Raw genomic sequence first — 15,946 nt, forward strand, 5'->3', positions numbered from 1 at the left:
ATATATATATATATATATATATATATATATATATATATATATAATATAGATTTAATCAAGATTAAACGTGGTACTTAAAATGTTTGAGGCACCAGAATTTGGTAGGGTAAAAACCAAAAACAAAATCAAGAGATTTAGTGAATAATATTTGAAGAAAAGCAACAAAAATGTATTAGGTTATAACAGTACGTACGTTTCGTACAAACTTCATTTATTTATGTAGTGAGAACACCACATAAGATGTGCAATGAAAATGCAGCTGAAGAGTACATTTTCATTACACATCTTATGTGGTGTTCTCACTACATAAATAAATGAAGTTTGTACGAAACGTACGTACTGCTATAACCTAATGCATTTTTGTTGCTTTTCTTCAAATATATATATATATAAATTAAAACAGTTGGGTAGAAAAATTGGATATTAATCAATATCAATTTAATACCAGGGAACAAGCATATTGAAAGAATCAAGGAGATTCAGAAAAAATATCTGAGATCTCAAAGGATTATTGTATATGTATATATAAAGGAGACCACTAGGTGGACTGTTAATGTGCTAGAAGAAGATCACATGTATTGTGTCTACTAAGACCGAATTGTTCTCAAAGAAATTTTAACAATATCTGTCAAAAAGGCAGACAAAACCCAATAAAGGTTCAAAACTATCTCGCGAAGCGCTATGACTTCGAAGTTCTGTGGTCGGTGTCCGCTTCACTTTAAAACCAATGGAAACGAGATACCGGCACTTAGCTTTCGCTAAACTGTTTATCTAGCAGAAGGTTAATCTCTAGAGAAGAATGGTAGGTAGCAACATATTTGTCCAGGTCAGTATTGAAATAGTCAATGAAGATATTTAGACGCGAATGAATAGTCACCTACAGTTATGTCTGTCTGTCTGTCTGTCTGTCTGTATGTGTGTGTGTATGTATGCATGTATGTGTGCGTGCATGCATATATGTGTGCATGTATGTATATCGGGTCGTCGGCGACTAAACCAGTAACACTACCATCAAATGACAAATGAAATTAGTAGAGTCATCGGCTACTTAATGATAATGACCGGGAATAAGGGATCCCTAATTTTGTCACAGTATCTTTCTACACTCTGATGTAAAACCTACAGTTTGACGTGATTACTGGTCATTTCAATTCGACCCATCACCAGGCACCAATCACAGAGACTCAGAGAGTGGTATTGGTGTTGTACGAGCATTTATCACTATATTTCAGTGATGTACAGATGCCACTTTATGGTACCCTCATTTATCATTCCATGTCCTGAAAGTCCTATGGTAATGGAAGCATGGCAACGTGTAGACTTGACAAGCGAGAAACGCACAATTATGGAGTTCTAATTGATCATGAGCAGATGGTTAGTAATGCCATTGACAAGAAGGAAATGATAAAAGGAGCAGCAATCATTAGTGAAGATAGAGCAATCCCCATGTATGTATGTCATTGTTCAGTTTTATTTTAAGATTTCTTGCCAATAGAGAAAGAGTCGGTTTCTAACCTAGATCCAAGGCTCCTTCATTGGAATTTCAACATCAACAACAGTATTTTTGTATGTTTGTGTACATGCAGATTTGTATGTTTTGCTTTACGCATGTTTTGCTTTACGTATGCATATATTAGCATATCTAGACATGCTCATATATACTTAAATGATAACTTCTGGAAAGTTTTACAGAATTTTACAGTTCCAGTGGTGCCTTGGATTTGTAGTCTTCGTATCAACTTTCTCCTTTCTGGTTTTGAGAAGCCTAATTTCTCAAGATTGGAATTTAGACAGTGTGTTACATATTCCAGTGCCCCAATAATTACAGGCATAAACTTAAACTTGTAATCTGCAGCTTTCTCAATAGTTCAGCGTAGGTATTCTTTTTTTCACTGATCTTCAGCCTTATGCTAACATCCGCCGGGCAGCTAATTTCTACAATTGTACACAGTTTCTCTTTATCCCAAATCATTATATCAGGTTTATTGTGCTTACATTTTATTGAGGTTTTCACTGGGACATTCCACCAGTACTCCTTTTTATTATGAGTGGTTATGGCTTCTACCATACTGTGGGTTCTTATTTTTTTATCCTCGGGATTATTCTTTCGACGGACCTCGTTATACACTGACCTAGCTACAACACCATATCTCATCGGTAGATCGTGATGACATTTTTGAACAACTGCTTATGATGTGGATAATATCTCCGGTGTTAAATCCGCAAAGTCTACATCGGATGTTACATTTTACTGCTTTTACTGCACCTTTGTTTCTTTTGTGCATCAGGTATTTGGTTGATATTCTTGTTCCTCGATTGCAACGCATACCCTTCAATATGGGAGATAATAAACCGGTTGTTGGTGCATGATAGACTGCTTTGATGATCAATGTTACTATCATCTCTGAGCTTTCTACTAACATATCTACACATGGTTTTCTGCCCATATATGCTCATCTTTTCATCTGATGATACGTTGCGGTTGAGTCGTGCGACTTACTTGGGCATGGAATGCTGCTCAAGGAGCTGCCTTCCAAGATGTTACCGAAAGGATGTGATACGGTATTCAAGGAATTTTAGATCGATGTTAAGCCTCTGCCGCCTTGTTTTCGTTTTAGGTAGAGACAGTCTGCGTTACTGTTAATGTGGAAATTATGTGTGCTTGTTAGTATTTTCCGGGTTTTCACAGCCCAAATGTTGGTATGAGTACTGGCATTGTAAACATTGTGGGCCGCTGTTTTATTGAATGCAGAGAGTTATGAGGTCCAAATTTCTTTTATTCGGCTGTAATATTCTTAAATGACACGTATTTTGTTTCAGATAACGTTGTAAGATATGTTTTCATCTATCCCTAGATACCTGTAACATCCCTCATCAGATATAGAGGAAACAATCAAGTTGTTAATGGAGATGCTGCTTGTCTGATGTAGTTTTCCCCCCTTTTCCCAACCATACAACAACATTTATTCTGACCAAACTCCAACCCTATCTCCTTTGAGAATGTTGTAACCAGATCAAGGCTCTTTTTCATCCTGTGCATATTCTTTACATAAAGTTTCAAGTCATCCACAAAGAAACAGTGTGTAATTTTGGTATTTCTGTTTCCTATGCATGTATGTCATAGTTCAGTTTGTTTCAAGATTTCTTACCAATAGAGAAAGAATGATAAATTTCTGGAAAGTTTTACAGTTCCAGTGATGGATTGGATCTGTAGTCCTCGAATTAGCTCTCTCCTTTCTGGTTTTGAGAAGGCCAATTTCTCAAGATTGATATTTATGCAGTGTGTTACATATCGCAGGGCCCCAATAATTACAGGAATAAACCTGAACTTGTAATCTGGATAGAGTAACTGCAGATTTCTCAATAGTTCAAAATAGGTGTTCTCTTACTGGTCTTCAGCTTTATGTTAACATCTGCTGGGCAGCTAATTTCCACAACTGTGCACAGTTTCTCTTCTCTATCCCAAATAATTATATCAGGTCTGTTGTGCTTACATTTTATTGATGTCTTCACTGGTACATTCCACCAGCATTCCTTTTTATTATCAATGGCTATGGATTTTACCATACTGTGGGTTCTTATTTCTTTGTTCTCAGGTTTATCCTTCCGACATATGTCATTATAGAGTCTCCTAGCTAGAACATCATGTCTCATCGGTAGATCGTGATGACATTTTCGGACAACTGCTTATGATGTGTGTGATATCTTCAGTGTGAACTCCACAAAATCTGCATCGGCTGTCACATTTTATGGCTTTCCCCGCATCTCTATTCCTTTTGTGCATCAGGTACTTGGTTGATATTTCCTGTTCCTTGATTGCAAACATATACTCTTCAATGTGGGATGTTCTAATTCGACTATTGGTCCATGAAAAACTACTTTGATGTTCAGTGTTACTATCATCACGGAGCTTTCTACTAACATATCCATGCATAGTCTTCTGCTCATATAGGCGCATCCTTTCATCTGAATATACGTTGTGGTAGAGTCGTGTGACTTCTTTGGGCATGTATTCTAGGTTATCAGACAAAGAGTGTTGCTCAAGGATCTGCCTTCCAAATCTTATGATGTTATGGACCTCATGTATGAAAATTCGGTCAAGGGATACACTATGTATGTATGTATGTATGTATGTATGTATGTATGTATGTATGTGTGTGTGTATGTATATATGTATGTATGTATGTATGTATGTATGCATATATGCATGTATGTATGCATGTAGGTATGTGTGTGTATGTATGCGTGAAGGAACGTGGCTCACCGGTTAGGGTGTTGAGGTCACGGTCCATATTTCTGGACACGAGTGTGGAATCATGGTATGGATATAACAATTGCTTATTAAACATACACATACGCATACACACACATAAACACACGCACACACACACATACAGAAACACACAGACACAAACAGACAGATCCCCCACATACACGCATATAAATTCACTTATATATAGAATTTCACTGTTACTAAAGAAATAACGAAAACATAAATAAAAAAGAACTATATACATAAATAGAAGCACTACTAAAAAATATGAGAAAAGTGACTGTGTCTGAGCGGTATTTTCATTAATTAAACACGGTTTAAATCGTTCCTCACCATATTTATGTATTTTAAAGTAATTGATTAGTAGATTAATCACGTAAACTTTATTTTTTATCACTGTTTCATTCCGTCTCTTTTTCTCTCTCTCTCACTCTATGCGTGCGTGCGTGCTTATATATGTATTCTGGTAAATCTTTCTCTTTCTCTCCCTGTATATATAATATATATATATGCATGTATGTATGTATATTGTATACATATATTAAATATATGCTTTAGCATTTATATATAAATACAGGCTCATGCACAAACGGGTATAATATCTGTATGTCAGCTTGTATGTCTATTTTGCTCTTTCTCTCACTCTCTTTCTCTGATACATAAACACTAACGCACTCACACACACACACACTCACACACACACACACACACACACACACACACACACACACACATATGCATATATGTGTGTATAGAATATATTTCTTGGTTGCTTTCCTGGAGTCGCTCATTTGGCATATTCCACTTAAACACGCGGTAGAAAATGTGTTGCCAAGCTTAAGCATAGAACATTATATTAGGAAAAAATAGACACTCAGAAGTCGCAAGAAACAAGAAGGAAGGTTAGTTGTTGAAGAAGGAGGAGGAGGAAGGGGAGGAAGGGGAAGAAGAAGAAGAAGAAGAAGAAGAAGAAGAAGAAGAAGAAGAAGAAGAAGAAGAAGAAGAAGAAGAAGAAGAAATAAAGGAACAAACAAAAGAAAGCGAACTTACTTTAAATGAAGAAGTAATGAAAGGAAGAAAGACTATCAGGAATACTCGATGAAAAAACCCACAAAATAACAAAAAAGAAAATAGCCATACAATATCTATTTTGCTAAAGTATTTTTTTAAAAAAGAGAAAAGAAAAGAATAGGATGGTGTGGTTTCGAGGAAAGTTAAGTTTGATTCTTTGTAGCTTGCAAGGTATCTTCATTGTGATCTTTGCATTGTATATGGAACACACAAATGTCGAAAGTGAATTTTCCTATGCAGGTAAGCTGAATGAACTATTCGCAATATGTACCTGTTAATTTATGACCTACCCCTATCTCGTTGATTTTTCTTCCCCAAAATACAAGGCCTCATATAACTTAGTCAACCTCTTCACATTAAGTCCTCTGGAAAGTCATGAACGCCACAACTTTCTATTCTGCTGCTGGTTTATGTCATTGGGCTGCGTCCATGCTGGGGAATAGCCTTCATTAATATGAATCCCACTATTTGTCAAAAGGCAATTTATCTTGTGGTATTGTGGTATTGACTCCTTTGGAGTCAATAACACAAGAAATTTAGACCGATATAGTCACACACATCTACAAACGTATGGATCTACCTCTCTCTCCCTCCCTCTCTTGGTATCTATCTATCTATCTATCTATCTATCTATCTTGTTGTCCCTACTTTTGTTTCTTTTTTACTTTGTTTTCGCCCCCCTCGAAAAGAAAAACTATATTGTATTTGTCCCATCTGTGTTCAGCCCTGTGTGGCTAATAAAGAAAGTTATCTAACTATCTGTCTATCTATCTATCGATCGATCGATCTACCAACAGAGGGAGAGCTTCTGCCGACATATTTCAATCTGAAAGTATTGGTCAGGGTGAGATTAGAACATTCTCAAAGCTGTAGCACATTGGGATCGAACCCAAAATATCGTAATCAAAAAACGAGCTTCTTAGCCATGCAATTACCACTATCCCCAGTTTTTCATAAAATATCGGTCATTGCATCTTAGAAGAAATTAAAAAAAAAAACGAGGACAGTTATATCTTAATGTATTTTTACAATTAAATATCAATTATGAAATTGTCAGAAGAAAAACAAATATTAGAACTCAGACTAATTGTATGTTTTTTTTTTGTTTTCTTGACAGTTTTTCAAGATATCCAAGGACTGCTTTATTTGGGTATCGGCTTCTTGTTGACTTTTCTGAAGCGACATGCCTTCTCCGGGATCAGCTTTAACTTACTCGCAACTGCCCTAGGTGTCCAATGGGCCTGGATTGTTCAAGGGTTCGTTGGTCCCGAAGGCGTAGTTAGTAACAAAATTAAGATGGATTACTCTACGTAAGTTATTTTTATATATATTCGAAGTTGAAAATCTATCAAAGACTCTTTTTTGGCCTGGTATCCTCGGCAACACTTTGATTATGTACCCAGACAATGTCTTTGTTGGGGTCCATACTATATCCCCGCTAAATACCCAATTATTAACTTTGTTAAGTATATGACCAATATCCAGTAATATTTTCTTTAAATACTTCACATCTCTGAAACTAAAATATTTGTACCTTAATATAAGTAGATGACAATAAGTACATAGCTTTGTTTTTGTAATTGTTATTATTGCTGTAGTTGTTTTTAGATCCAGGTCAGCTTTTATCGAAGAGACCTATGACACTCAGGTTGTCGACCGAATACATTGTGCCTATAATAGAAAGAGTTATTTTTATTATAACTATTACATGCAGGCATATTGTCTTGAAGTTTGGTGACAACTTTAGGAAACTTTCTTAGGATTCTTGAGGAATACATAATCACATTTTTCTACAGGTCTTCAATCCGAGTCTCAGTTCTAATGTCCTTCAGTCTCTTAGGTAGCAGTTTGGTTGATGTGCCAACTGCATCAATTACCACAGGATTAATTGTTGCTTTCGTGGCGTGGTGGTGCTACCGAAAAAGGACCCGAACAAGGGGGACCAAATAGATAATTTTAGGCCCATAACTCTGCTAAACGCAGATTATAAGATTTTGGCCAAGGTTTTAGCCAAGAGGTTGGCGCTTGTCATCGGTGAGCTGGTCGGTAATGCGCTCTTCCGAACAGATATATCCACAAAAACCTCCACATTACGCGCTACACCATAGAGAGGGTAGGGAAGGTACCTGGCATAGGTGGAGCTCTGATCAATTTGGATCATTCAAAAGCATTTGACAGGGTCGACCATCAATACTTGGAGGCTATCCTCGCGGTGGCCGGCTTCGGTCTCATTTTCAGAAGCTAGAACGCTGCAATGTATAGTGGCACCTGTTCGGTGGTCAAAGTAAACGGCCATCTATCTTAATCGTTTAGCATCACTCGCTCGGTCCATCAAGGATGCCCACTCTCTCCCTTGCTGTACGTTCTGGTTCTCGAGCCATTACTGAGGAATTTGGATATTTCAAAGGGCATCCCGCTTAACCTAGGATGCGGGAGGTTCATATAGGCTTATGCGGACGACGTCACCGTAATAGTGTCGGACAGCTCGGAAATCGAGGCGATCGGCTCTACCTTGAAGGAGTACGAAGCGGTAACCGGAGCAAAAATTAATCAGGAAAAGTCGGTGGAACTGTAGCTCGGCACCTGGAGGGGCAGGTCCATGCCAACCGACAACGCTGGACAGAAGGACTGGTTAAATTGCTCGAGGTCTGCTTTGGTCCGGACTTCCAGGTGGACAAGAGCTGGGAGAAGGTAACGAGCAGAGTACCCAATCTCACCTAGAAATGGGCAGAGAGGAAGCTGTCCTTGAAAGGTCGGGTAGAGGTGGCGAATGCGTATATTGCTTTCGTCATCTATTATCGCCTGACCGTCGTCCCTTGCCTTGCTTCATGGCCAACCAAGCTGGTGCGCTTGCTTTTCACATTTTTGTGGAAGGGACGTGTTCTTCCCGCCAGACGGTCCATGTGCTGTCAACAGCCGCTGAATGGAGGACTGGGCATGCCATGACTAATGATGCGCAGACTTGCGCTGAGGCTACATCTCCAGCATTTTCTTATCGGTGAACAGGTGTGGTTGTCGTATGTCAAGCAAGATTTCCGCAGCTCGTCTCATTGATGGAGCTACAGTCCTGGATCAGACGTAGACCAAGAAAGGGCGCCTAACACCTGGATTGTCAGCAAGCGCTCACAGCTTTCTGTCAGTCGGGCAACGCGGTCGGTGGAAGTGCCACTATAGAGTCCTATAGGGGATTTAGTGACGGGCAAGAGAGACGACGTCCTTGGGAAAACTCTGGGATCAATTAATCGGAAGGGATAAATTAACTAGTATTTTCCGGAGGACTTTTGGGCCGGGGCCTATGGATAACTTCCAGAAATATCTTGCCTGGCAGTCGGGATAACCAGGTTGTGTGGGGTTCTGTGGTTGTCCCTGTGAGGAACTCCCTCACCTTTTGGGTGAATTTTTATTGTTTAATTGTTTTGTTATTCGCTTTTTGTTACTTATTCTATACACGGCATTGTTCAACACCCCACTTGTCCCTTGTATTGTATTGTCGCTATTTGCTTTGTGTTCGGCCCTTGTAGCCAATAAAAGAAAGTATTATTATTATTATTATTATTATTATTATTATTATTATTATTATTATTATTATTATTGTTGTTGTTGTTGTTGTAGTTGTTGTTGTTGTTATTATTATCTGTGATCCCTAGTTTAACAGACGGAGATTTTGCCGTGGCCAACGTCTTAATATCATACTGTGCCGTTTTTGGTAAAATTAGCCACATACAATTGGTTGTGATGACAATTGTGGAAATTCTAGTGGCCGAACTGAATGAATTCGTTGGAATACATATTTTAAAAGTAGGTATTACTTTTTATTGCCAATTTCTTTTTTCCTTTCTTTTTTCTTAATTGTGTAGGTTTGGTTTTTGAGAAGTTCTGTAGGTTGTTACTATTGTTGTGCATATTCATCTGAATCATATGTAGTTTGTCTCATGATGTCCAGAACATTGTAGGGTGGAGTGTCGTTCACCGTTCGAAAGATAATAGAAAAAAGAGAGAAGTATCACAATAGACTAATAGGTCGGGGCTTTCGTTAGATTTTTTATTTGTTGGTTTGAAGAAGAGCAATGTTCTTGTCTCCCTGCTTTCTTTCTTTGAGTGGGCCTCTATGTACTGGACATACTGGACAAATTTCCACCAAATAACAATATTTTGATCTCTGAAAGAATGACGGAACAATCAGGTGATGTTCTGAAAATACATTTGTTAAACACAGCCAAAATCTCTTTGTCATAGTATTTTTTCTCGGTCAGAGTACAATGTGGGTAAACCATATCCTCCTTCTTCTCCTCCTCCTCCTTCTCCTCCTCCTCCTCCTCCTCCTTCTCCTCCTCCTTCTCCTCCTCCTCCTCCTCCTCCTCCTCCTCCTCCTCCCCCCTCTTCATCCTCCCCCTCTTCCTCCTCCTCCTTCTTCTCCTTTTCCCCTCCTCCTCCTCTTCCTCCTCTTCCTCCTCTTCCTCCTCCTCCTCCCCTTCCTCCTCTTCCTCCCCTTCCTCCTCTTCCTCCTCCCCCTCCTCCCCCTCCTTCTCCCCCTTCTCCCCTCCTCCTCCTCCTCCTCCTCATCCTCTTCATCCTCTTCATCCTCTTCCTCCTCTTCCTCCTCTTCCTCCTCTTCCTCCTCTGCCTCCTCTTCCTCCTCCCCCTCCTTCTCCCCTCCTCCCCTCCTCCTCTTCCTTCTCTTCCTCCTCCCCCTCCTCCCCCTCCTTCTCCCCCTTCTCCCCTCCTCCTCCTCCTCCCCTCCTCTTCATCCTCTTCATCCTCTTCATCCTCTTCCTTCTCTTCCTCCTCTTCCTCCCCTCCCCCTCCCCCTCCCCCCTCCCCCTCCCCCTCCCCTCCCCCCTCTTCCCCTCCTCTTCCCCTCCTCTTCCCCTCCTCTTCCCCTCCTCTTCCCCTCCTCTTCCCCTCCTCTTCCCCTCCTCTTCCCCTCCTCTTCCCCTCCTCTTCCCCTCCTCTTCCCCTCCTCTTCCCCTCCTCTTCCCCTCCTCTTCCCCTCCTCTTCCTCCTCCCCCTCCTCTTCCTCCTCCTCCTCCTCCTCCTCACCATCATCACCATCATCATCATCATCATCATCATCATCATCATCATCATCATCATCATCATCAACAACAAAAACAACAAGTTGATAATCGAAATAAGCATGTCTTGTTCACGGGATTCATTTTCCACTTTTGTATTTTGATTTGTGATATAAGACCAAGGAATTTGAGCTGTAACACAGGAATATTCGAAACTTGTTGGTGAACCAGATGTAATGTGTTTGTTGTAGTTTTTGTAGTTGTAGTTATTGTTGTTGTCGGAGCTGTTCTGAACAAATACGTATTCTATATGACAGTGAATGTATTGGGATCCGAAAACATAGACAATTTGAAAGATGGTCAAACTATGAAAGAAGTGTCATTTAGTTTGTCTTCCAAATTTTTCTTGCTTTATTTTTATAATATAAAATGCAGAACAAAAATATCCTATATAAATGATGTTTGTATTTGAATGATTTAGTCTGGAGAAAGTCTAATTTAGCCTGGAGGATTGTGTCAGTAGGCTTCGAATGATCTTAGACACACATGCTTGATGTTCTTTCGGAGCAACTGAAAGTCGCCAGCAGTGGTAAAACATACATGATTCAGGGGAGAAGTCCAGCGGAATGTCGCTTTGGGTAGACAGGTTTGGGTTTTATATTAGTGTGGATCATGAAGTGCAGATGCAATACGGGTGGTGTGAAGAGGAGAGGCAGATGTGTCAAATAGAGGTGGAATGAAATTAACTAACTTCATGATTGAGAGTCCAATGTAGTAAGTAGTGTTATAACTAACACTGTGTGGAGACATAGCATGTTGTGCCTTGAACGTTATTGTTGTACTTTGTGTGTTATTGAGCAACTTCATGTAAATCAGTAAGTCCATGGAATGAATATAGTATACTGATTTATTCAGGTAGAATGTATTTTGAGGATTGTACGACTCACCTCCAAACAAAATTATTCTTAAGAGATAGTTTGCTCGGACTCCACTTTATTTTCCATGTTGTCTACAAATATCAACTGGTTAACTCCTAAATAATGACAGGAGAAACAGAGTAGATTTATCTATTAATCTATTCATCCATCTATTCGTCAACTCATCCTTTCACCAATTCACTTATTGTTCCATTCATCACTTTTTTCCTCCCCCACTTTTATCAACATCTCCCTTCATTCACCCACGAATCCATCCAGCTAACCTTACTTTTATCCATCTACACCAACCACCGATTCTTCTATCTAGCCACAAATCTACTCATCTGCCTATCCATCTACCTATCAGTCCGCCTATCCATTCCACTTTCCATCTTTCCTTCTTCTCAGCCATTTATCCATGCATCCATACCATCGACAACAAAAAGGAAATTCCCTGAAACTAGTTCCACTACCCGGCGTTGCCCGGGTTAAAGAGAATAATGAAATCTAAAAACGCCGTCTAGACTACGCATCATCTTTATATATAGAGATGTATATACACACACGCACCCAAACACACGTATATATATGTATATCAATATAAATATATGAAAGTCAATGAAGTTTCGTAAAAGAAGGTGATCATGTACATACTTTCTTGCTGTTGTGATTATAACACCTCATTGTAAACTATGTTCCTTGTTTTCCCTTGTGGAGCATATACAAATAGGTTTTTTGCTGCTGCCCACTCTTGAGCAGCCAACATACAGTTGTCCATGTGAGAAGCAGGGCTCTTCCAAGAGAAGACCAGCTACAGACAGTGTTTGACCCTGATATTTGTTTATGGACATGGCAAAAGTCACACGAAGGGGGAATTGTAGTCTTCTGAATGTAAAAGGAATGTCTGCTCCTGATGGAGTAAGAGGAATTCTTGGAATAAAGACGTCATCCCCTTTTGCACATCCAGAAAGAATGGTAGCCTCGATAACGTGTGACATCATTTTCTAAATAATGCTCATCTGTTATGTTCGGGTTAAAATTTCATCAAAATCAAAAATATATGAATTTTCATGGGAGTTATGGCTGTTATGCAAAGAATATAATTTCCAAATTTCATAAAGATCCATTCAGTACTTTTGACGTAGTTTTGGATAAGAAAACAAATGACTAATGTGTGTGTTTGTGTGCATGTGTATGTGTGTGTGATGGGTGTATATATGTATAGATATCTGTATGCATGTATATATGTATATATGTGTACATATTACATGTACATCTATATATATATATATACATCTACACATATGTATACATATACATGTATGTATAGATCTATATATATATACATATACGTGTACATCTATATGTATACATATACATCTCTCTCTCTCTCTCTCTCTCTCTCTCTCTCTCTTTCTCTCTCTCCCTTTCTCTCTCTCTCTCTCTCTCTTTCTCTCTCTCTCTCTCTGAAAGTATCTGTCATTACAGTATCGAAATGGTGTACATATACATGTATATGTATACATATACATCTCTCTCTCTCTCTTTCTGCCTCTCTCTTTCTCTCTTTCTCTCTCTGTGAAAGTATCTGTCACTACAGTATCGAAATGTGATTGTTTCAGTTAGTGGAATAGTTTCATTTTTAAAGTGAAAGTATTTGACATAAGTGTTTTTGTTTCACTTTTGACACGTAATACTTAAATAGTGGAGGAGATATTATGTTGCCGTGTGCTCGAACTCTGCAAGAAGTTAATAATTTTATTTGACTAAAACACAACTGGAACCCTAAGTAAGGCATGTGTAAAATTTGAATGAAATTGGTTGCGTAGTTCTCGAGTTTTAGGGATTCACACAGACAGACAGACAGACAGACAGACAGACAGACACACATTCTCATTTTTATATATATAGATTGCTTCTTCAAAGTCAACTATAAAAAAGAGTAATAAGAATGGCTATAGACAACTTAAAGTCAACGAGTAATTTTTTAAAGATGTCCCTCCATAAACCAAAAGCTTTTAACTTCAACGCAACAAAAAGTGCGCCTAAATAAAGAAAAGAGAGAAATAGGCTATGCAAATATTGGTGCAACCTAGAGTGGTTAGCTTGAACAGTATTAAATAATAGAAATTATATCAATAAATAAAGATGGAAACTGGGAAAATGTTTATGTGTTGTGAGAGACAAATGATAGCAGGGTAAAGGTAGTCTCTGACAGAGAAGAAAAGTAGTTCATTAATCGCAACAAAAACATTATTATTTCATTTACTTTCTGTTAGAGTTACACTTGATATCAAAATATATGGCTGTTTAGCTGCAAAATCTGTTTCTTCCTTTCGTTCTGCTTATCAATACATTGTCAATTATGCTAATGATTTTCCTTTCTCATTACTGGTCTAATTTCGGTTAGTTAATTATTTTCGACTAGCTGCAACAGGTGTGTTTTCCATATTATTTTCGCAAAGATTCATATGGTTACTGCTAAAACTAAGAAACTGAAATGGTTTAGTAATTTAATACAGTAGTATGCCACCTCACTGATGACGCTCAACTTAGTTGCCAAACCTTTCTACTAAAAAGAAAAACCTACATTCTTTTTTAAAGAAATGATACAATGTAGTCAATGATATAGAAAAAGACAAGATGCTCATGGATGGAATACCTTTTACCACAGTTAGGAAAAGCATTCGACTAAGCAACAACGTCTAACGAACAGGCATGCGTAGCCAAACCGCTGGTAAAAGAGATTAGGGAAGATTTCAAACGGATTGGCTTGAATAACATAAAGGAATGGACATGAGGGAAGATGGTGGAAGACGTGGACTGATGAAAGACAAGAGGCGGGTTGATAGGAGAAGACGGTTGTGTCTCTTGCGGAACAGCTATGGTTACTCTAGGTTACTGGTTTTGTTGATGAACAAACTTTTCTAGAATATTGAAAGGTTTCTCTATCTGATATAGATTTTTCCCTTTTATTAAATCCTTAATTATAATTTAGAGATAAATCGACTCCGATTATATCATAGCATATATGCGTGCGTATAAAACCTTTAACCATAACCGCCTCCTCAAACAGGGGTTCGTATAAAATGTAAACTATCAATTCCGTTATATGCGGTAAAATGTTAACATAGATGTTTGCTGATTCTAAATCAGAACATTAAAAGATGTAACTAAAAGTCAATAAGTATTTTATCTGATTTCCCTACTGATTCTGGCAACGCTATCATGGATGATGCTTAAACAGGATTTCCTACTCCCAAAATAGGTCGTTCGACTTATACTCCAATCATAAAACTCAAACCATATAGGATGGTACGTTAATCCTGACCTTGATAAGGTACTAACACGTCTTGTAAACCCTAATGGGTTTTTGGAAGGATGCAGTCGATTAAAATCAACTTCAATACTTGACTGGTACTTCATTTTATCGACCACAAAAGACGAAAGGCAAAGTTGACCTCGGCGGGATCTGAACTTAGAAATACAACGATCCTGAATACTACACGACATTCTGTAAATCCGCTGATCATTTCTTCCTTTGTGAGAGGAGCCACTGGTGAAGTGGATGTTACAAGAACAAATATAATGGTGTGGATATACTGAAGATGATTTGTAACATTGGAGCAAGTTAAGGTGTGGGGATGAGTGCATCCGCTTTAATCGATTTCAGTATTTGATTGGGAGACGTTCATTATATCAAAAGCGGAAGGTTGAAAACCCCTCTCAATACCAGCGTTATTTCAGTTCAGAATGTTAGGGATAGCTAACAAACATTTGGCATGGTTTTGTTTCAGAAAATGGTAGACACTTGTAATAACCATGCTTATCAGTTTAAAAAGTTCGTTTAAGGAAGTTTTGATAATTGAGTCAATCTCTTTACTCTCTAATATTAACAGGCTCTTGATTCAGGTGATGCAATTTACATACATCTCTTCTCTGCCTTTTTCGGGTTGTCTGTGAGCAGAGTACTCTACAAGAAAGAAATTCGCGAATCTTCGAAAGAAACCAGTGATTATAATTCAGACATTTTCGCACTGTTAGGTAAGTCTAGATGTTTTCATATTTGCCATTACTGGTTTTGAATGTTTATATAATGTATAATATAATATTATGTGATGATATATATATATATATATATATATATATATATATATATATATATATATATATATATATATATATATATATATACATATATACATATATACATATATATATATATACATATATATATATATATATATATACATATATATATGTATACATATATATATATATATATATATATATATATATATATATATATATATATATATATATATATATATATATATATATATATATATATATATATATATATATATATATATATATATATATATATAATATATATATATATATATATATATATATATATATATATATATATATATATATATATATATATATATATATATATATATATATATATATATATATATATATATATATAATATATATATATATATATATATATATATATATTATATATATATATATATATATATATATATATATATATATATATATATATATATATATATATATATATATATATATATATATATATATATATATATATATATATATATATATATATATATATATATATATATAATATATATATA

At 37.1% G+C, this 15,946-nt stretch overlaps 1 protein-coding gene across 1 annotated transcript; it reads left to right on the forward strand.

Moving 5' to 3' along the window:
• Positions 1–4,808: 4,808 nt before the first annotated feature.
• On the forward strand, positions 4,809–15,384 carry LOC149131642 (ammonium transporter Rh type B-B-like). The gene is made up of 4 exons (XM_089338252.1): positions 4,809–5,584; positions 6,462–6,654; positions 8,992–9,142; positions 15,176–15,384. Exons 1-4 carry the CDS (start codon positions 5,467–5,469, stop codon positions 15,359–15,361), a joined length of 648 nt encoding a protein of 215 aa, XP_089194378.1. The 5' UTR covers positions 4,809–5,466; the 3' UTR covers positions 15,362–15,384.
• The last annotated feature ends 562 nt before the right edge of the window (positions 15,385–15,946 follow it).

This window comes from Octopus bimaculoides, chromosome 20 (genome assembly GCF_046866305.1).
Source record: "Octopus bimaculoides isolate indiv1 chromosome 20, ASM4686630v1, whole genome shotgun sequence".
Classification (NCBI taxonomy): Eukaryota; Metazoa; Mollusca; class Cephalopoda; order Octopoda; family Octopodidae; genus Octopus; species Octopus bimaculoides.